Below are 24,443 nucleotides of genomic sequence, written 5' to 3'. Positions count from 1 at the left end.
AACAGACCAAAACCATAATGTTCTTTTTTAACAACTAAGTCTTTTAATTTACCGTTCATCATTTTAGGAGTCGCACCACATATGTAACATTTTTGTTGGGAACTTGTGTCAGTCAAGGCATTGCAAACTTTTTCATCTATCATTGATAGTATTAGGTCGTGTTTAACAGTAATTTGAGATTCGTTGAGTCTTATAGATGTTGGAACAAGTTGAGAAACTTTTTTTAAAACTTGGTTAGTTTCTGTTGTAGTTAAAAGATTTGTTTCTTTTGAAAAAATAAATTGAATTGGTTGGCAATATAGCGTGGATGAAGGTCGCAGATTTTGCCAAATAGTATTTTGACTATCACTCAGTCTCAACGGAACAAATGAAAATACAAACAGAAACTCATCAGTAGCATCAGTTTTTAAATCTCTGTTTATATGTGCTGTGACTAGAGCTCCCATCACATCCCCATTTGCTAATTAGGGTAAATGGCGTAGTAAAAGTAATACTTTTAAGAACTTTGTATTGGGCTTCAATTAGGCATTCAGTAGTTTTATCAGGTATAGCTTGTAGGCTAATTTCAGCACGTGTTTCTGTAACAGAAATATGTTCATCTAATGGATAACATAACTTTTTTGACTTGCACAGGCTATAATAAGATGGAAATAATATATGCCCTGCCTTTAAAGACCACTTTCTCGTCTGTTTATAAGAATGACTTGTACATTTAGAGTCAATGTAATAAGCTAATGCCTCGTCACAATTTAACTGCCTGCCACCACAAATAAAGTCTTTTAATTTAATTTTTTCTGATGATTCCAGACATTTTCTGATTAAAGTAGCTTGGTTTCTGTGCCTCAACACACAGCATGCTACTTCAGCAGCTGTGGTCAACTCAGTTGCACTTTGCGATTTTTCTAAGTTTTCAACCCTTCGTTTTTTGGTTTTAAAGGAAGAGTCTTCAAAGTTCTTTTTTGGTCGTCCTTGAATTTCTCCAGATGATGAAAAGTACATTGCTGGTATGTACTTACTTTAAATTCTACATTTGCTCCCTCTAACCAAATTTTACTTTTGTTTAAAAAACGGTCCATCATATGTGCTGCAGACCATTTTATTGCGAATTTTAAAGCCATACATAAAATTTTTAACTGCAAAGACCTCTCAAAATCTCTAGTCAAATCAGTTACATCAGTAACACAAAATCTTTGCAAAATAAAATCCAATAAACAAGAATTTCTTTCTTCTTGATTATGTTTTCGCCATTCTTCAAATAACTCCATTTCTGAAAAAGAGCGCACATAATCTAAATGAAATTTAATAACAAAAAATTGTGGATTTATGTGGTGAAATTTTTTTCTTTGTTGTACATCTTAGGACTTTAGTTATACACTGTTAATAAATTAGCTTGGATACATGTGGATAAAAAGTTGTATAAATTTAAAAATTAAAGACTAAAAAATATTTTACAATTTTAACCCAGTTTTTTAAACCATATTTTAACACATATTGCTTAACTTTTAAATAAAATATTTAATGTAATTAAATAGTACTTACCCTCAAAAGTAAAATCCATCGCTGCAGGCAGGGTTAAAATTAAATATTAATGCAACCATTGTAAATTTTTAATTAATTTTTTTCAAAAATGAAATTACATTTTAACGTCTTTTTAATTGCTTATGACTCATTGCTCTGGAATGTTTTTCATAAATAACACCGCAAGTTATTGCGCCACAAGTTATCTTCACAATAACAGTCCTACATTACCGCAAGTAATGTAGGACTGTTATTGTGAAAATATTATCAATTACTTGATTTCTTGATATGACTTTTGTTCTCCTAGCTTGTATGAAGCGATACACTGTGCAGTGATTGGGTTAGTTCTAATATCATGGCCCGGTTTGCTATAATCATGTGTCATTTTACAGAAAAATTCAGTACAATCAATACAAGCATCTTATGTTATTGAAATTTTTAAAATTTTGTGAAACAAATTGTTGTCAAATTGAAAACATCAAAACTTCAACCTTTAAAGTGGCAAAAAAACAAACATCCATTTTATAAATATGCTACATATGTAAGCAAGTCTTACATATGTTGCATGATGCTATGACACTAATGTTATGAGCTAATGTGACAATGTCATAACCACGTCAAAGTTGAATAATAAAAAGTTCTTGCTGTTTTTGCCAGTCAGTAAGTTTTCCTTAAACATTTACTGTTAGGAAACCCTATAAAAAATGCTCTTGGAGATAATCTATAAATATATCTAAAACCTGATCTACAAATTCCTTAAGAACAGTGCTTTAAATGTCCTTTTCTTTTCATATTTATAAAAATGTTGTTCTGAATATCGATCCCATAATCACTTGTGCTATATAAAGCAGTTCTATTTTTAGAACAAAAATGACACAATATTATAAATAAATAAATTGTCAAAATTTATAAATGGACAATAATGCTTTTTATTGTTATTTGAAACCATTTTTTCTGTAGTTTGTTTAACTTTTTTTTTTAATTTAATACCTAATGTGAGTATCTTTTTGATTTTTTTTAATTAAATTTTTAGCTATCAAAGCCTGGAAATTTAACTTTTACAGTTAGATCTGGTGACGAATCTTCTTTTTTTCATGCATATGTAGGTGATTTTTTATTTAATTTTGTGGATTTTAAAAATTTTACTTTCCTAAATTACTTCCCTAACATCTTTAATACTTAATGATAAGTATTAGTGATATTTATATCACTTACACTAACATCTATATATTAGTCTTCTGAATTAGAAAAATAAAATCCAAGCTTTCTCAGGAGACGCTTGGGATTTTTTGTCTTGTATGTCTACGCATGAGTATTTTATTTTAGACAACTTGGTCGCTGCTGTTTGCAAGTTTTATTATATTAGGTGTTGCAGAAAAAATTAAATTTCAAAAGCAAAGAAAACAAAACCAACAAAAAGAAAATTAAAATAAATTTAAATAGAAAAAAATTTAAAAAAATTAATAATTTAAATAATGTGTGTACTCTTTTATTTTTGTTTTAAGCGGTTGTTATTTTCAGCAACGAATTTGGATGAGACAAAGCAAAAGAAAAAAACAATAAAAAAAAACGCTTTTAAGTTGACATTAAAAAAACAAGATTTTTTTATTTTTTAAAGAAGAAAGCAAAAATATAATTGCTGTCTGTTTGTAAAATATATATGTATTATTAATAATTGTTATGGAATCATTAATAATAATTATTAGTAATTGTTTACTTATATTTCACCAATAACATAGCAGACCAAAAGGAAGGGGGCAGGTAGGAAAAGTTATATTTTTCCAACTCTCAAACATCAATGCTTTGGAAGTCTTCTTTTTTTTTCTGGCTCATGCAACTTACAGCTAGTTAATTTACAATTAACGAAATGTCAACCATTTTTTTGCTCTTTAATTTTCTTCTCTGCTTTCTTGTGAACTCTAGCTCCAATAATGGAAGCCTTGTTAAAAGTAAATTTGTAAAAAAAACACACATTTATTTTAATGTTTTAACAACTCTTTATCTAGTTGTTAAAACAGAGTAAGAATTGAATTTAACACATAGTTATTATCAGATTAGTGTTTTTTTTAAATGTGTGTTGTACAGTGTTATCAGGTAATAATTATATGCTGTATTAATCTTTTAAATGGTACTAATCTTCTCCACTAAAAAAAGTAGTTAGACTTAATCTTTGTATTTAAGAAAAATTTTCACAACATCAACTTAGTAGCAAGATGAACAAACAAATGTCAACCTCAGAATGCAAATGACAAAATGTCAACCTCAGAAACTCATTAATCAGCAGTCAGGCCTGCATTGCTGAATGATGATTCTAATTTAAAGATATTAGGTAAATTATCTCTTAAAGTTTTCTTATCCTAATTTAATTTTGCTTCAGGTAAAAGATTCAATATGTGCCACTAGTTATCAATATATGAGTGACCAAGACAAGTATATTTCACTTTCAAGAGATTGGGAAACATACAGTGTATGTATATATTTATATATATATTTTTTTGTATAATATAACTTATTTTTTAAGGTTTTTAATTTTTTATTGTTAAAAATAATAGAAAAACAATATATTCAAGGTGTGAGTTAACTTAAATTTACCAGAGTGCAAATTTATTTTGCAGAAAAAACAAAAATAGCAAAGTTCACTAGGACTCTCATAGCTAACATGTTTTAAGTATTATTTGTATAAAACAGATGTTAATCCAAGTAAGACAAATACAGGACAAAAATACTCATTTATATATGCCATAATTTAAAAAAATAAAAATAAGATAAATAAAAGTGCATTACTATTTTAATCAACCTCAAAACTGTATACAAATAAAAATAAGCATTTCTTGGTGATACTTGTTGATACTAATTTTAAAATTGGCTTTATCTGACATAACAGACAAATAACCAAAAGGTTATATTCCTTAATAATTGGTTATTTTGTGTCAACATTGCCTTAAAACATAATGAAACTTTATTTCATTAAAAACCTTTACTCCAGAATATGAAAATTAGCAATCATGATCACTTCTAATTATATACTTCAAAAGATCATTTCAAAATGGCTTTTGTCCATTGCAATTTGTGATTCATTCGGTCACTTTATTTATCCTTTGATATTAAATGTTGTTGTATTAATATATCAAAAATATTTTATATTAGTCTAGAAAACCTTTTTTTTTATAAATTTTAGTCAATTTGATTTTTTCGTGCAAGTTTGCATAATTCAGATCCAAGGTATTCTTAGTTAGGCCAGCTATAGCTTGCACAAGTAATTCATTACAATCAACCACCTTTGTAGGATTAATTTTTTAAGGAAAAGTTAGTAGATGCTAACTTGAGGTGTATCTAAAACTAATTAATATATTTGTAAGTTACTGCATTGCTATTGTACTTTGTTGACTTTTATTTTAAAAACTTTAATCCGGACATATTATAAGACAAGTTTGAGTTAACCTAATTTTGAAACATACAAATATTAGGCATAACAAGAGTCATCACCCAAATTTTTCTATCTATATTTCTCCAATATTTGTGGTAAATTTTTCTCCATAAAATCATACCTCTAATGAAATTAACTAGACTTGCACTCTGTGAGACTAATTCAAACTTGACTTTTCTAACTTCATATCTTAGTGATAATGGCAGTTCCTCTTTTTTTTTTCTCCCTAATTTTTTTTTTCTCATTATTTCTTCCTTCCTCTTCCTCCATTCTCATCATTTTTTTTTCTCTTTTTTTTTTTTTTGCAAAGACTCCATTGTCACATGGTTGGCCTGGACATGACATGGCCTGGACATATATGTGCTAATTCTTCTATTTTTTTTAAGTCATTAAAATGCATTCTTGAATTGTAGAATATATTCCTTCTCATGAAATAAGTGAAATGCATTTCTGATTTCTATTCTCTTGATGTGCAAATTTTGTTGTTTTTTGTCACTTGGATTGGGTAGGTTATCATATTGATTGGGTATACCAGTGACCTTTATGAGCAAAGACCTAAAATTTTTGTCTTTACTTATCTTATATTAGACCTATTCAAGATTTAGAACTTGAAAGTTATAATTAAGAAATTTAAGATGTAATTTAGAACATGAGAGCTATAATTAAGAAACGTAAGATGTAATCTAAAGAATGAAAGTTATAAGTAAGAAATCATAAGATATAATTTAGAATATAACAGTTGCAATTAAGAAAAGTTTATAATATAGATTCTCAAAACAAAGTTCTTTGCATTTTAAATTTTGTTTTCTTAATTTAACTTTTAATTTAAGGTTGTATCCTAATTTGACAAAGGTGGCCATATTAGTTGGTTTTCAATAAATAATAGTAATATGAATTAAATAAAAAAAGTCATGAAAAAGGCATTTGCGGTTTTAGTGGTAACAGGAAAAATCTAATTGGGTGTCAGTTAGAACTTTCTTTTTTTTGTTTGTTTGTGAAAAATTTAGTTGAGAATTTAGAAGAATTATTAAATAAACTCAAATAATTTATTTACAAAAAAGTAAAAGATTTAAATTGAATTTAAACAATGTCATTAAAAATCCATTCAATATTCAGTTAAACACCAACTTGGATGTCTCCTATATTTAAAATTGTTGCATAATGCGTGTTTGTTGGTTCTACAGCACATACGCAATCACTTCCCAATTACTGCAGCAAAGTGAATTGATTCTTCAATCAATTCACTTTGCTGCATTATCAATTCTTTCTAAATACTGCATTCGTTGTTCCTTGATCCCAGCACTGAATACAGGTGCAATGTGAATTGGATTTTTAATGTTACTTTTAATTTTGGACCACCAGGCTTTATTATTGGTCTGTAAGTTCTTAAACGTAACAACTGAGTTGGTGAATTTTGAAACACCTTTTCCTACCTTTTTTGCACTGTTTGCACCTTTTGAAGCAGGTATTTTCATTATTACTCTTTTTTCCTCTTTGGCACGCCCTTGCATTTTTCTATATAAAAGTTAAAATTTGTTTCATTCATTCCAAACTATTTGATGAACATTTGTGATATGTCCTTTGATGTTTCTAACAAATTCAGCTCTTTTTTGTTTGTTTTCATTACTGTTCATTGTAGAAGGCTCCTTGTGCATTTTTTTTTTTAATAAAAACAATCTGCCTTTGAATGTAATTGTTGTTATTGTGCTGACACTATTATATTGTCCTAATATTTTTATTTTGATGGCCACCAATGTCAATTAACAGTCATTTTCAATGCATGTTAGCGTTTCTTCAGTTTAATCCTCAGTCAGTTTTTTTGGTTTAAAACCACCTCTTCCACTAAAATTTGAATTTCTGCTGCAACCCAATTGTTAGCTGTTTTATATTTGACACCTAAAGTTTGCGCCAGAGTCACCCAATCGTCATTTCGCTCAACATATTCAACAACTCTTCTGTCATTTGGTGAAGATAAAACGCAATGATTTTTTAAAACTTGTTCGGTTATATGTATTTCATGCCAACAAATCCGACAAGTTGGTTCTGGTTGTTCCTGATGTAGATGTAAGCAAATTTGGTACAATAAATGCTGGCATGGATTAAATTTAATAACAGAATTATGACTAGAAATCTTAGTGTATTGACAAGTCACACAACAATCTTTTAATTCCATTATTATTGTTGGTGCATACAAATACTTAATTTGATATTATTAATTTATTTAAGTTCATGTTCCAGAAGACCTTTCATAATGACTTATAAGCTTACTTCATGAATTCACAATTAAAGGTTATGTATTCTCATTTACATATTACGATTTGTTAATTATGCTTTATGTATTCTTTTACATATGCAATTTCTTATTTACATATTGAGTTTCTCAATTACATTTTATGATTTCTTAATTATATGTTATGTTTCCTTATTGCATATTACAATATCTAAATTACATGTTATGTTTCTCAATTACATATCGCAATTTCTTAATTACAACTTTCATGATCTCAATTACTCAAAAAGGTGTATATATATTGTATGTCGTATTTTAATGTCATATCATAACTATTGCAAAGTTTGTTAAGATTGCTTTGTATTGTGTTTCCTTGAGTACTGTTGTCATATCTATTCAAAGTCTTAAATTAATGCCATTTCCCTTTTAGAAAATGCCCATAAATCCATTGTAAAGAAAATTAGGCTTGCTCTAGAAGCTAAACAGAACCTCTGTCTCATTGTTGCAAGATTATTACTATTGTAGGTTGTGTCTCTTTTCTACAAATAGTAGTATGCTGCTCAAACAATCATCTCTTATTTTTCTCAGCATAGTTTGTTTTTGTCTGAATCATCATTTTGTCAAATCAAATCTTTTTATAACTTATCTAAAATACATTTTATAACAAATACATTTTATAACAGTTTAATAATGGTTTGTTTATCATATACTGCTTGAATCCTCAAAAATAATAAAATTCGCATGCACAAGTTGAAAAACTAAATTAAAAAAGTTACGTATTTTTTTAAGTCTTAAAATACATGAGTTTTTTTTTTTAAATTTGTTAAAAAGTATTGACAAGATTTTATAACCTTTATCACAGACATAATCTTTTAATACCCCAAAAGATTTTATAACCTTTATCACAGACATATTCTTTTAATACCCAAAAAATAGAATTCATCAATTTATTGAAAAGAGTAAGAAAGGGAGTGTGAAAAACTGACAAAATCAAATCCATTGCCATAAAGAGTACATTACAAAAGAAAGTAATTTAAAATAAAATGTCAAATTGCTTTGTGAAAACACCTCTAAGTCACTGAGATAAGCACAATACTCATTATAATATGAATATCTAATAATATTAAGATCTTTCTAACCATTCTTAGATTAAAACAGTTATGCTAAAGCTATCTTAATAGCATCAGTTAAACTCAGTTCTAAAAGAATCAGATCAGTTTCAAAGAATTAAATGTTTTACTTCCCTTTTGCATAAGGTGTCTTTAACAGGTCATGTATGTATGACCAACGTAAAGTTTACAATAGTTGAAATTATATTGTAAAATAAGTTTTGAGCATTCAGTTTTAGTTTTCCCAAGGCTTATTGAACCAAAATAAAGTAAATAAATCATGTCCACACAACTTAATAATAGTTTTTTGCATAAGGTTGAATGAAAAGTTACCAAGTTTTACAAATTTGTGTAATATACTTAACAGATACTTTGTTAATTTGTGCACTATATAATGCAGTAGTATTATGTTACAACTAAAAATCCAGACAAACTTTGAAAATGAGTATCTCTTAAATGGAGTTATCAATTTTATTTAATTAAAAAGCATAGTAACAACCTTGTGTTTTACAAAATCATAAAAAAATTATTCGTTTATCAGTCCATTTTGGCAAACACAATTCTTATGTACATACTTGTCAAAAGCACTATTTAAACAAAGTTCAAGATTACCGATCAAAATTACATAGCATGAGGCGAGTACGCATATAGGCTTGGGATGAGTGCCTACATAGGCCTGGGGCGAGTACGTACATAAGCTTGGAGCAAGTACGTACATAGGCATGGGATGAGTAGGTACATATGCACAGAAGCTTGATTAGGCCAGAACACAGTTTAATAATTTTTGTAAACCTCATTTATGAACTTTAATTTAACCAGACATTTAGAATTGTACACATTCTTGTTGCCTGCTTAGCTAGAAAGAGCAGTGTAATGTTCATTAGGCATTGTGTCTAGATTAGAAGTATAATACTCTGAGTTGGAAAAAGCCCAGTGTTGCTTAAATGAAAATGCAACTCATCATCAAGGATCGCAATTAAAAAAAAAAAGTGCAAACATGTTCTTTTTGGCGCTTTAGTACTTTTACAATAACAACTGCTTATCTTTTCATTGATAATTTTGGAAATATACCATTGGAAAACATTAAATCTCTTGGCTAAACTATTCTTTGAAGCATCATCCTTTTTATTGATCAACTTTTCTAGGCGTTTATCTGTTTTTTAGGATTTTTTTTTGCAGTCCTACCACTTCAGACCTTTCTTTCTGGTCCTATATTGTGCTCCTTTGTTGCAGTATATTGAGTTGGTTTTATGATATTTTCCATGTGAAAGTGATTAACAATAAATGTTTTGTTCTTACTTTGATGCAAATCCAAAAAAGTGTACATTCATTTTTGGAGTGCCTCTTGATTATTTGAGCATTTAGACATTTAAATAAGTATTGAAAAAAAAGACTGGTATATTGTAGAGGATTAAATTTGCAACAAAATAGGTAAATTATAAAACAACAAGGCTGGACTTGTTCCAACTGTAATATAAACATCACCAATAAAAGACAGAAAAGAAGGTTTTTCTAACCACAAACAATTATTTTTTAGAAATTTAAAGGCCAATGTTCATAACATACAACAGTATATTTGCTATCAGAAGTGTTACTTTTCAGAATTTTTTTTGTTCTTTAATTAAATGTATATGAACTGTAAAAACAGTTCATATATCATAGTAAACTAGTTTGGCTCCAGTTTTTTTTCCTCTGAAAAATATATATTTTAATTATTGGAACAATTTAGAAAAGTTTGTTTGATTTTTTTATTAAATTTATTAAATTTCAGCGTACATATATACAACCCTCGGAGTTAGGGTCGGCATTCGGCAATGCCGACCTAACTTTCAACCTAAAAGTGTTTGCGGTCAGCAAAAAGTTGCTGACCTCAATTCGATGTTTTATGGTAAAACCTTTGTATCAAGTTTTTTTTGTTGACCTAAAAGATTGAGGTTGGCAAATTATTGCCTACTTCAATTTTCCTATTTCAGAGGGTTGTATATAGATATGCTTACAGTTATTACTACCTGGTTTCATAAGTTGAATAGAATTGTGGACAGATATTTAAGATTTAGCAGATTCTTTTTGTAACTTTTAAGATGGTTTTTGTTACTTTTTTTTAAACAGAGAAATTCTTTAAATCACAGTCAGATTTTGCTTTATCAACATTTGTTAGACCAATTTAACCACTCTTTTTTATCTTTTGGGTTTTACAAGCTTATAATGTTTTTTATAAATCTTTTCCAATTATGAAATTTTTTCCAATTCTGCAGAGCAACCAAGTAACTGATCATATGCTTATCCTAAAATATTAAAAATAATCTAGTATTCTTTAGTGATGAATTCACACATAATACACTGCTTCTTTGTTTCCTTACCAATACTTCCTATCTTCGCATCGCTCTTTTAAATTATATCATTAATTATTATATCTCGTAGTACCTATGAGAAACTTGTCCATTTTTAGTATATCGTTTTAGTAGTTTGAGATTTTTAGATTTAGACAATCAAACAACTATGTTTTTATTACATTGTTTTTAAGCAAAAAGGTTTTTTTAGAACAAGTAAGAAGCTAAAGCATTTATCTATCCTAACTATCAATCTGGAAGGTAACTTTTTCTCAACCACTTTGAAAATTTTTTTTTTTTCAAGATTAATTTTCTCTGAGGATCTGAGAATCTCAACTCCCTGTTTTCTGAATCTACAACCCACTGTTTTCTGTATTTCTGTATTTCAGTTTTTTTCAAAGCTTTTATTTCATTTGTTACACGACAGGCCCACAAGAATCGTTTTTGAGAACATTTCCTAAAGTTAAAATTTGATCCTGTGGCACCAATGCTTTGCAAAGTTCTTTAAAAAGTCTGCTTTTAAGCACTACAATAATGTAATATAAAAATGCCTATGTATAAGTAAACAACAAAACGGTACAAATAATTATTAATGATATAAATATAATATAAATAATTAAATGTTTCTTTAAAAAAATGAACCTTTTAAACCATCAAATATATGTGAACCACTTAAAATCTTTCAATTTAGTTAAGTATAAAAATGATAATGAACTTTCTAAAGTCTGTAAACTTACGGAAGCAGGTGTTAAACATATCATCATATGAAATAATATTTCATTTTAAAACATGTTAATTTATAATCCATCCTCAAAAAAAAATGCAGTTTTTAAATGAATAATAAATGAAATAAAAAAAAAAAAAAAAATGTTATTATGAAATTTAATTAAAAATTCTTGTTTAATAAAAAAAGTTAAAAGGTTTTCTCATGTATGCTAATGATATGTGAATGATATGTGACTTGAAGTTTTATAAAAAAGTTGCACACATACACACACACAGACACATACACATATATATATTGTCAATAAATACATATTTGTTAATTAAATATCTATTAAATTTCTTTTTATGCGCTTTTTTTAAATTTTACTTACATTGCTTATTCAGCTTAGATTGCAGAAAGGTTTAAACACAGTATTTTTTACGGCTGCAAATTATGGAAGTATGTACATGGAAGATTCGACTGGAGAACAGTATGAAACTGACTCAGAAAAAACAGTCATGATTAAAGATATATTGGTGGCAGGTACATTTAGTTGTTATTACTATAATAGTCAGTTATGTTTTATAAATTATTCAATATTTGATCTCTAAACTTTGATACTATAAATGAACCAGAAAATAAAATAACTGGTTAAAATTCATTTTAATCAGTTATTTCACTAAAAACAATAAGCATGGAAGCTTTTATGATTTTATATATATATATATATATATATATATATATATATATATATATATATACACACACACACACATATATAAAGCAGAAATCGCTGAATAATAATAGGTGATTTTTGCAAAGAAAATTTTTTTTTGCTTTATTGAGAAAGAAAAAAAAAAGTTCTCAATTCTGTATTTGGGCGGCACCCAAATCGAAAATGGTCTAGAATACCCATAAAAGTTCAAATTTTCATATTTTCACAAAAAGTAATAAAATAATAAAAGCACAACTTTTTCTGCTTCCGGTTTTGTCTGTTTAAGTTTCAATGTGTCTAAATTTCAAAAGTTAAAATTAAAAAAATATATTTGAGGCAAAAATAGTGTAACATTTTTTTAAAAATTGTGCAGGAGAACAAAAAAACTGGTTAAATATTATTTTCATATTAGTTAGCTGTTTGATTTACAATTTTTTGCAAAGGTGTGGAGTAGGTGTGTGAATATACAATTTAGAGATGCCACGAATATTCTGCAACTATTCGGTGTATTCGGCAAAATTTTATACTATTTGGTATTCGGCTGAATATTGCAAACTATTCGACCGAATACAGAATACTAAAACATGATTATAAATAGATTGTATTACTATACAGATTATATTACTATAAATAATACAGTAAATAGATTAATCAAATAAGAAATATATTTTATAGATTATTGGATTCTTTTAACCATGATATATTTAACCATTTAAATATAATAAATATATTATATAGATAAGATTCTATAATTCACTTTCTTTTTTTTTATAACAGCTTTAATACCTGAAATCTACCAATGGTAAATTATGATGAATGAAAACAATGTTTTCAGCATTTGTTGATAACAAACAGTTTCTTTTTTCCTCGTAAATTATACCTGTTTCCAAAAATAGTCGCTCGCTATACACACTACTACCTGGAGATGATAAATAAATCTTAGCAAATTCTGCTAGGCTTGGATATTGGTTTGCATTAGCTGACCACCACTTGTAAGGGTCTGCTTTCCAATCTAGGCAAACAGTTTTCATAAAAAAATCAATTTTGTTTGCTATTGAACTTTTATGTTTAATATCTTCATCTGTGTTTGTGTTTTCTGTAGCAACTACCTCAAAACAATTCCAGAAACTATTGTGTATCTCAGTTGATTTATCATTTTCATTTACATTTTTTTTCTTCTGAAGTGGAGAAGAATCATCGCCGATGCTACTAGACACTTCAAAACTTTTTTTCATTTTTTTGATCTTCCTCTAAAAGAATTTTTTGCTTTACTCTTTTTGTTTTTACTATTCCCAAGAAAGTTTTGAAGTCAATAAAAGTCAATAAAAGTTCAATTTGCGGACAGGCTAAATAAAACTGAATTTTACTAATAATTTAGCACTTACTTCACTAAATCCGACATACTACATATACTCGGGTCAAGAAAAGTTGCAACCAGATATTTATCATTTTTATTTAAGTTGAACCGCGCTTCAAGTTCAGATTGAAGCAAAGATCTCATTTTTGATAAATTTGGTATTCTCTGTACCGTCTCTTCCTTTCCCAGATATTTTAACAACATGACAACACATGGAATTACTACAGAAATGCAAGAAATACCTGAGCTGGTTATTTTTGTAGTTTCTTCAAATGGTTTGAGAAGTTTAATACACTGTTCCATTAACTCCTATTGGGCAGGTGTTAAATTGTTCAAAGAATCATGATCAGTTATATACGAGACAGCTCTCTTTGCTCTAACAATCGCTCCAGTAAATAGTATGTTTCAGCGTGTGCTTACGTCTTGTATTAATTGGTGGTCAGGTAGTTTAAGTTCTTGATGAATGCATTTTATAGGTACGTGTGCAAAATTTTTAAACTATTCAAATATTCAATTATTATATATCATTGTAAAGAGCTTTAAATCAGTATTACAATGGTGAAAATTTCATAAAAAACAAATGATTCTACTAAAAGTTATGCCCATTTAAGTGACAAAAATTCATTATAAGGAATGCTTAAGAAAACTGCAACCAACTTAAAAAATTAGCGTTCGGCTTACGGTAGTTTTATAATAGAACTTCATTGTTTAGTTTTTAGCGCATAACTTTGCCTCGCTTATACTTTTATTCAACTTATATAAAAAAAAAAATTAAAATTGCTTAATTAAAAAAATTATTTCTATTAACGAATTAAAAAAATTATAAATAATAATAATAAGATAAATCAATTTTTATATGATTAAAATTTTTTTTCATAAATTAATTCATTTCATAACTTTTTTTTTAAAGATAATACTTATTATATTACACTTTACATATATAGGCTTATATATTAAAACGCCTAGTTCATTTGTTGCGATATTATATATCTACATAGCCTACTAGAAGATAAACAGTGAACTGAGAGAAAATAATAACCTCTTTAATTATATCTATTTTTTGCGAGCGAAAAATATGGCTTGAAGAAAAAGTCGGAAAAGGATGTGATTTGTGTAAGAGCAATAGTTGTGAGGAAAAACAAGGCCTGTTTTCCTAACCGTACCATTGTTATTACTCAAGCCACATAATTTTCAACTTAGTCCATGTAGATAATAAAAAATACTATAATAAAAATTGTTTAATTACTTTGACAATTAGCGATAATATTTGTTATTGATATATTAATTAATGTTAATTAGTATTTAGAGAGATGAAGACTTGTATTTAGAAAAAGCGCTTCAGCATCCTTTGTGTATCGCCTCGATTAACATCGAATAATACGCCCACCCCAATAAAAAAAAAGATTTATTTGTTTTAAAATATACTTCATAATATAAAATTTAAACTAAATTAATTGTTTTCCATATGCTTATTAATGTTTTTAACAGAATTATGACTATGAAAATAGCCTAGTTTTGAAGCAAAAATAGCATTGACATCCAAAGATGGAAAAAGTCGATCCTTCGAGAATATCTAAAAAAAAACAAATTTTCAAATAAATCTATAGATCACTATAGCACAATCATTATTAATAGAGAAGGCATATGTCCTGAAAAATAAATTAATATCTAATATGTTACAAATATGTTATTACTGTATAATTTAATCTATAAGTGTAAATTAACCTCTTTCCTGACTTATTAAAGATCCATAGAAGCAATAGTCTATTTTTCAGTTTTCATACTGTGAGTTAAAACCTAGCAATGATAGATAAAATACATCAGATATTTAAAATAATTACTAAAAAAACTCATAAAAAACTAGGAGAAAAAAAAGTTTTTGTTTTAGGTTAAAAATAAATTAAAATAACTTAACTTCTGATGTATAACATATTATGTCATTAAAACAGAAATACTACTGGAACAAAGTGAATTCTTCGATTTGTCGCCTGAAAAAGAAAAGATATGATGTATAAAAATAATAACCAAAAAAACTGATTTCTATACTGATTGATTTAAACTACTTAACACTAACATCTTGGTGTCCATGCATGCAAAAGGTCATCTTTCTAAGTTGAAATAGTATATCAAAAGCCAGGTGATTGGCTCAAAGCTAATAGTAAATGAGCTTTGGTTTCCCATAGCATGTTGCAACCAAGTCAACCTTGGTTGTTGGATGTCGGTAACTACCCGACTACCTAAAATAAGATCTGATACATAAAAATAATCAATGAAAGAACTATAAATCTTTTCATAATCTTATCAACAACAGCAAAAAAAAGAGGGTGAGGGGGCTTAATATACACATTAAGCATTGAAAAAATATTACTAACCAAGGCACTTACCTAATATCTGTAAATAAAAATTATTAATGCAATTATATAAACCATATTATGATTTACAATAACACATACCTTATTATAATCAATTTGCACATCATTTTTTTATGATATTACCATATTACCACTAATGATGTCTGCAGATAGTTGATATTTGCTCATTTCATACTCAACAGCATCATCATCCTCATTCTCATTTGGTTTCCTATAAGAAACTATGTATATACCACTGTTCTTCTTTTTAATGCTACGAAGTCTGCCATAATATACATCTTGGCTGTTAGTGGCATGATCAAACCACAAATACAAATGTGGCAAATACATCTTCCAATAGCAGCTCCAATAAGAATTTCTTCAATATTAGAAGCCTCATTATTTTCTAGGTCAGGAAATATTTCTTTTATCTGATTAGGCATAAAACTTTTAAAAATTTTTTCTATTTTTCTCTGTTCTTTGTATTTTTTATTTTGAATTTTGTCAGCCATACACTTTATAAGTTCTGACGTCGTTTCTTTATGACATTGTGCATTTGCAAATCGAGTTTTTCTGGCATTAGAAATAGCCCATAATGTTAATTTGTTTTGAATATCAGCAGGATTTTGGAGAGTAGAGCAGTTGTTTTATTTTTACAAGCACGAAGTTTTGAAGAAAGAAAGCAAAGCGTGGCATTTGGAGCTTTTTGCTTTGCAGCACTAAACATAGCCATAAGTTCTTCTGAGTCAATGTTGTGAAGCCTTGCTGATTTAGTCTGGTTCAAAATTTGATTATTAGAACTCATGTTGAACTGCCACTTGTACTGCCTGTCAATGACACTAACAACAGCTTTCAGACATTCAGCTAATGTTTTACTCATTTCATCAGTTACTGAGCAAAAGCTGATTATTGAATCAAAAACAGGTCTATAATAATATCTCCGAAAAAATCAGTTTTTTGTTCAATTAGATTTAGAGGATTCTTGCTGCTTTCAATAAGAGTGTTCCGAACACTTTTGACTACCTGAATGCCAGATATGTAGTCAAGTCCCTGACCTGGTTGGATATAAAATTTTGTCATCTAAGGACCAGTCAGTAGCTTTCCAATTAAAGCTAGGGCACATAACTCACGGATACCTGAAACAAAAAATTTATAAATAAACCGTAATATTAGTCTCTAATAATCTATAATCCCCTAACTATTGCTCTTAGTATCATTACTATTGGTTTTAAAGGTTTATACCATAGCCTTTAATATTGCACCCTTTCCTATCAATTTAATATCTGAATGTGTCCAAGAATGGAAACAATCATATAAAAGATTTACCTGTTTCAGATGTAAAATCTTGGTACAAACTATATCTCAGACCCCCGCACCCCCGCATAACACTAAGCCAGAAAACAGAAATGTTTTCAATATTTCATAGTGATGAATCAAAATATCACGTGTGAAAAAGAACGTGTAGTCTGTTCCCTCTGTAGCGTGGTAGCAGTCCTCTGGGCAGCTTGTGTTGATCCAAAAAGGCTACAAAACCCTTTGGGTCACCTTTAAATAACATAAAGTAATTGTTTTAAAGGGCATAAGGAGCATGTGAAATAAGAAACATTTATATGCTAATAAAAAAAATATTTTAGATTTATATCATATTCACAAAATTATGTTGTGTTAAAGTAAAAAAGTGGGATTAAGATCATAGATCTACCTTTTCCATCCTTATGGCGAAGTTTGTTCAGCTGTAAAACAATATTTGCTGCAATGCAGTCTCTTGCAAAAAGTTTTCCTTTAGAGGTCTGTAATGCTTTGAGTGAAGACTTGCACAAACTGGTCTTTGTGTCCAAAGAGTGAAGGTGACAGTTTAGTTCATTTAATGATTTCTGCTAAACAAGGTTTAACTTAGTAACTGTCACATGGTTTGTTGCTACTCTGTCACTCATCATGTTAGTTATGTTTCCAATAATAGTACTTCGCACATAAGTGAATTGTAGCTGGTAGAAGTCACTATATAACTTGGCAAGATTATCAACAGATTTTGTAATGTGACTCTGATAGTCGTAAGCTGTACCTCCAGGAAGTTGATCAATAGCTACAACCATGCATACTGATACAACCATGCATACTGATTGTTAAGTGCACAACATTTACATGAACACCCTCCTGTGTTGTTGCATCAAAACCAAGTGTCAGATTTTTTGTTGAAAAAGCTTTGCAGTCAGTAAGTCTGAAATTACACCTAGCTCATGCATCGTTTGTTCCACAGTTGTGCAATGTGACTAAATTGATAGGCAGTGTGTTCTCCAATTTTACTGAGCAGAGTTGGAACACTATGCGTAGGAACTTGGCACACAAGCATGTCATATACAAGTGATTTTGAAGTTTCTTTAACTGTAAATTCAAATATTTTTCCTTTAATTTTTTTCGAAGATTAAGGATTGTCTTTTCTTTGCGATCAATAACCTGATTTAGATATTTAAGTTGGTATGGTCAGGCCTTTGCCTTTTCTCTTAACTCTTTTAGATCCTCTTTATGCTTTTTTTAATTTTATTTGCCATTTCATTTGCCAAAATGGTTAACCTCTTTCGCAAAACTTTTTTCCTAGGACTCAACTGATCAACTCTCAACCTGGGTAGTAGTGGTTCATGAGAAGAGGTTTTTGAAGTGGCACCAGATAAAGGAGATAAAAGATTACTATTTGATACAGATAAAGCACTGATGTGTTGAGAAGGTAAAATAGAAGAAAACGAAACAATGTTACTTGAGTTTGTGGTCGAATGCAATGGTTGTGGCACAGCAGATATTAATTTTTGGTATGCAAAGAGCATGTTGCAGATATTAATAAATTGTTCAGAATCCCTTGAATAATTACGAGCATAGAATTTGGGTTGCACAATCTGACTTTTACATATTTTGAAATTAAAAAGTTTATTGACTATTTCAACAGTTGTTTTAAATGATTCATTGTTGGATATGAATATATTTAATATATGTCCATTTCTACATTCAATATATAAATGAGTTGGCATTGCAAAGTTACAAGCTAAATAATTTTTGGCTTCACCATAAAATAGATGAATCTTTTTAGGTCTCATAATGCTCTAAAAAAAAATTTAATAACTATAATTATTATTTTATTGAAACAGCTTTAATCATTATAACACTTTTTTTAAATAAAAAAAGCTATACAACATGCAACAGAAAAAAAAACCAATTGAATCTTAAATAAAATATATAAAAACAAATAAATAGCATAGTGCGTGTGTGTGTAAATCATGTTTTGAATACTTTAAAAAAATCACCAATATTTTTAATAAAGTTTCATTTTTCAAAAAAAAAAAACTTTTTAATGAATAAAAAAGTTCAAATATACAAAATGCTCATAATCGTGAATCACCCTCACCCCCCCTCCTCCCCCACAACCTCTACAACAGAAGATTATTTGGTACCTTTACTGCGTGCAAAAATAGAGTATGAGCGTGTCATTATTTTTTAATGAAATTTGGCAAGTACATAGAAAATAGATATATAAAATTGACTGGAAAGTTAGAAAAAAAACCCATCATGCCTTCAATGTCAATTCACTTCCAGAACAGGAACGAAGTTTTCAATAGCAATGAAATCACTAAAAACGTTAGTAACTGCAAAAAACAAACAAACTGCAATAAACTTACAACACTCTACTTTTAAAATATTATCTAAGTCAATATAAAATTCTAAAAAAAAACGACAAAAATCCATTTTTACTACACCTACTTCGAGCACGCGGTGAAAAAATGGTCACAGATTTTATCTTTAAAATCGGTGCCGTAAATCGAAGATACGCACGTACCTACATTTTATTTTTTCTTGCGCTATACTAGAGTGGTTAAAATGGGTGGCAGTTCGTCTTGCAGCTGCTACCATCAGTGTTATTTCTAATTGAGAATTTAGTGATACATTGACAGCCAGTTGTAGTAAATGAATAAAAAACTTGGCAGATTCATATTCTGCATCTTGTACACCTTTTATCATATGGGCTCCACTGCCATGGACAAGAAAACGAATTTTGCTATGTGAAATGTTCCATCTTTCTGCAATAATATTGAGTTCTTTCGTGATATTGGTACCAGTATGTGAACCAGAAAATGGTTTCATCGCTAAAACAACATGTTCAAGAATAAAATCTGGAGATATCCAATGCGCAGTAAAACTTAAGAAACTTTGGTTGTTGTGCTGACGTGTCCACATGTCAGATGTCACAGATACTGCTGCTGCTTATGAAATACTAGCTTCAATTTTAGTGCAAATTCTATTAAATATATCGGAAATAATTTTCTCAGTCATGTAGGTGCAACAAGGTATTTTGCATTGTGGTACTGCCTTTTCCATAAGCTTGTTGAAACCATCTTGTTCAACAAGTGATAATGGTTCATTGTCTAAGGCAATCATTTCTCCAATTAAATAATGATATTTTATTGATTTCGGATCATTAATATCCCAACACAATTTTCTTTCAGTTGTCTCTTTCAGAGTTAACTGTTTCTTTTTTAATGTACCTGTTACTTCTGGTATTTTAGAGTCGGTATTAGTGAGAGAACTCTCATTTTTGCTCCCTCTTGCTGGCGGAGCTCCAGTTAATTTAGTGTACTGCTCAGAATGCTTGTTTTAAAGGTGGTTTCTCAGAGAAGTTGTAGCTGGAAAAAAGTAGAGTATTTAAAGTACCTACTGTGTGAAAGAACTTATTTTTATAAAAAATTTTATGGAACTTCCTAAAAAATTTTAAAAAAATTACCAGCCGAAATAATTTGTTGTATTAAAACATATTTAATTAGTTATAATATACGTAATAGTTTAGTTTACTTGCTTTCCTTCCTTCTCCACCAGGCGAGATCTTGCTTTTACACAGCAAACAAACTGCTAGTTTATTGTTTTCCCTACAAATTTCATAATACTTTCAAATAGGTGGTTTTTTATTAAAAGATGCCATTTTTAATGATTTTTGTAGTTATTGTAGTTTTTTTCGAGCAAAATAACAATCGAATACAACGTCTTTTATGTTTACTAAATTGACTTTTTGGTTTAAATAATTTTTAAAGGATAACTAATTGTTAATGCATTTATATGGTTTTTAATGGCAATATTTGTGGTCTGTAATTTAATATAGTTAATATCGAATTTGTAAATAAATGAATTGAATGTAGTAAATTCAATTCATTTATTTATAAATTCTAGTGATGATTTGTTATAAATACATTACCAATTAATAAAAACCCGCATACAATGCAATTGCCACTAAATGTTCTAAAGCTTTCACTTTAGATTACACTTATTGTGTATATATCCTACGTAACGGTTTGTAAGAAATACAACCTATATGGAACAAAGTTTGATGTAGTCAATAAATAATATGTCCAAACACTCAAATAAAATAAATATGCGTAGTTACCCGTAATGCGATTACAGTATTCACTTTACTAATGCAAGTTGAAAACTGTCACCCATTAAAATTTGTGTCACCGAATATTCAGTTGCCAAATATTCGGTTGCTGAATATTCGGCTATTGGGCAGGGGTCAAGCCGAATATTTGGTATTCGGCAAAATCACTATTCGTGGCATCTCTAATACAATTTATGCTTATTGTAATTATTTTTTTTAAAGGTGTGAAGTAGCTGGTATAAAATGTATGTTATTTGTAAATTTTATTTTTTAAAGGTGCGAAGTAGCTAGTATAAAATGTATGTTTGCTGTAAATTTTTATTTTATTTCAACTAACAATATTTTAAAAAAGTCACAGTTATCTTGCTTTTGGACCTTGCATATTAAATTTTTTTAGTTTTAAGATAGTAAATAAGTTTATAAGTGCTATATTTTCTTTTTTTATTACATAAAGTTTTTTATTACATAAAAGTTTCTTTAAAAATTTACTGATTTTTCCTTTAAAAATATTTTCATTGACTAATCTAGTTATTAATGAATTTTTTTTTTTGTTTAAATTATAAAATACAAAAAACTAATTTTCCAATTTATGTACTGCATTTCATTATTTATAATATTAATAATCACGTTAATAATACAAAATAAATTCTAGTATGTGAAGCTATCCTAAGAATGTGAACTTCTTCTGCATCTAGAACAACATACAGTTTGGTTTGATCTATGGCTAAAAGTTCATTTACTTGTAATACTTTAGGCGCTTTAATAGTATTAGGCTCCACAATTTTGAAGGACTAAATCTACTTTCACCACTGGCCAAACTGCCATAATTTTTAAAACAAACACAATTTTATGATTAATCCATTACATAGTAAGATAAACAAATTTTTCTTTCTGTTTATTTAAGAATTTTTTCTTGATTAAGTCAGAAAAAGGGTACTAAAGTTCAAGAACAGATTTTGGATTTTTTTGAGAAAAGTAAGTTTGTGATATGTATCTTTTACTAGAGACACCCATTCTTTTGGTAAAAGTATTCTTTCAATCACATGCCTGGTAGGTATAAGGTTGGTTCCAACCAAATAGTTAGGGATGTTATGAAGTGACTAAGCAATCAAAGTAACTATTGGCTTTATATTATCTTGTTTATTTTCAAAATTGTTATAAATATCATTCTCTTTTTTTTTCTTCAGATAAAGTTACTTCAATTTTTGCATATTTAACTCAATAGACAAATATCATTTATTTTTATTTTTAATTCTGTTGAAATGATATGTTTGCTTTGAAAAAAAGATGTGATCAATTCGGTATACAATGTTTATAATTATCATGTTGAGACGGTTCTGTGTGTGCTGTGCTTGTTTCTTTGAGCAAGAATACGTTGCTGCGACTGTTTAACAATTCGCTTAACCCTTTATCACTCACACCACATAATAAATAAAGAAGTATTTTACTTTCTTTGGTTCTTTTCTCACGTTAACATATTTTTTTAAAAGCATATGAAATTTTTGAAACAGGCTGGGGTATGCTTATTAGGGTGCATTGAAAAACAGAACTTTTTAAAAATTGTCTTGTATTAGCTCTAAATATATGCTAGAAACCCCTAGAAAATGCATTAATAAAATTTAACAAAATATGAAGTTGTTGTTTTAAGAAATTTTTAACAGTATTGGGGAAAAAGAAAAACATCTTTTTATTGGAGGATAAGTTCAAATAAAAGTAGTTTAAGGACATTAACTTAAAACTGGTAATGGCTTAAAACATTTATATTTTTGTGTGTATACAATACATGTTTTTATCTATCCTTATCTTTTATCATCAGGAGTATTGATGCATTTTCAAGTAACTTTTAATTTTTTTTTGGATTCACTTACAAAAGTACTTTCAATTTAGGTGGAAAACTCTACATATGCATTAAATACAGAAATATTGTTTACACTATACACACTGTTTTAAGAACAAAATCTGTTTCATTAACTGACTTGTCAAATACTGTTGTCACTGCATCACCACTAGCCATATTGTTTCTTGTATTAAATAATGTCTTTTACGCACTGTAGTTGACAATTTTAATAAAACTATAATATAATAACATAAATAAACATAAACAGCATAAATAAATAGCTAAGTGAGTGTTGTTTATTGTGTATTGATCAATTTTATATTTTAATATGTTGTTTGCTTAGGTTTTCCATTTTCTAATGAATGTGAGAGGTGTCCACCAGGAACATTCAGCCGAGAAGGAGCAAGTTTGTAAGCATGCTTAATTTATTATTTTATGTTTGTAGTGTTTAACATATTAATAGGGTTGTCTTTGAAATAATATTTTAAAAGTTAATAACTCTGCTCCCCCATTAAATTCACAATACAACATAGATACTATTAGTATTCCATGTTGTATCTTGTGTATTTTGTATCTTAGTATCTTTTTTAATCAATATAAATATGATCAACTGCTTCTCTGTTTTTAAATTTTTTTTCCATTTATAGAAACAATTTTTGTAATGCGGTTTTTTAAAATCTATATAGTTGTGAAAGTTGTGAAGCAAATACATTTTCAAAAGGTGGTGCAGGCGTGTGTGAAAAATGTTCAGAAGATAAATATTCATGTAAGTCAGTTTGCTTTTTGATCTCAACTTCACATTTTGTTTAACTTCATTATCTAATTGAGACATGAATATTGTTTAATTTAAATTAGAGTATTAATTACCCATATAAAATTTATAATACACTTTTAAAACCAAATTTAAAGAAAATAATTAAAGATAATGAAAATAATTTGAAGTTTCTAGTTAAAAAAACATAGTTTTTAGTTACCTCTAGGGGTAACCATTATTTCTTTATTTATAATTTTAAGGTTCCACACTTAAAGTGTAGTTTAGATTTTTTGTGATGCCATTTAGATTTTTTTATTTTATATTTTATGACATTAAAGAGATAAAGCATATTTTTAATATATGAATGTCCATACTGGCATTAACATTTTTTTGCATGGCTGTTTATATTCATATACAATTAAAGTTAAAATTCTGTTGGGCAAATAGATGTTCTATTTGTCTGTATATCTTATGACTTTTATTACATACTTTATTATATTATTATAGTGTCTTTTTTTTTTGTATTTAATTTCTTTTCTCAGCTTTTTCTTGATTTACCTTAGGCTTGGCAAAAAATGCATTTTTATATTTGATAAATATAAAATTATAAAAAAGATTTTTTATCTTAAGTGATTACAAGACAAGTTAAAAGAACTATTATGGTTGCATTAAAAAATAGTGTTTAAATAACCATTGCAT

At 28.2% G+C, this 24,443-nt stretch overlaps 1 protein-coding gene across 1 annotated transcript in view; it reads left to right on the top strand.

The window, feature by feature from the left end:
• The window catches only part of LOC100209448 (endosome/lysosome-associated apoptosis and autophagy regulator family member 2), a 97,184-nt gene that overhangs the window by 21,993 nt on the left and 50,748 nt on the right, over window positions 1-24,443 (top strand). Inside the window, exons 5-9 of the mRNA XM_065818325.1 lie at window positions 2,552-2,620; window positions 3,896-3,985; window positions 11,725-11,863; window positions 23,334-23,400; window positions 23,677-23,756. Coding sequence (XP_065674397.1) covers window positions 2,552-2,620; window positions 3,896-3,985; window positions 11,725-11,863; window positions 23,334-23,400; window positions 23,677-23,756 — 445 coding nt within the window. The remainder of the gene's footprint in view (window positions 1-2,551; window positions 2,621-3,895; window positions 3,986-11,724; window positions 11,864-23,333; window positions 23,401-23,676; window positions 23,757-24,443) is intronic.

Source organism: Hydra vulgaris, chromosome 14, assembly GCF_038396675.1.
Source record: "Hydra vulgaris chromosome 14, alternate assembly HydraT2T_AEP".
Taxonomy (NCBI): Eukaryota; Metazoa; Cnidaria; class Hydrozoa; order Anthoathecata; family Hydridae; genus Hydra; species Hydra vulgaris.
This window is presented reverse-complemented; position numbering and strand designations above follow the sequence as displayed.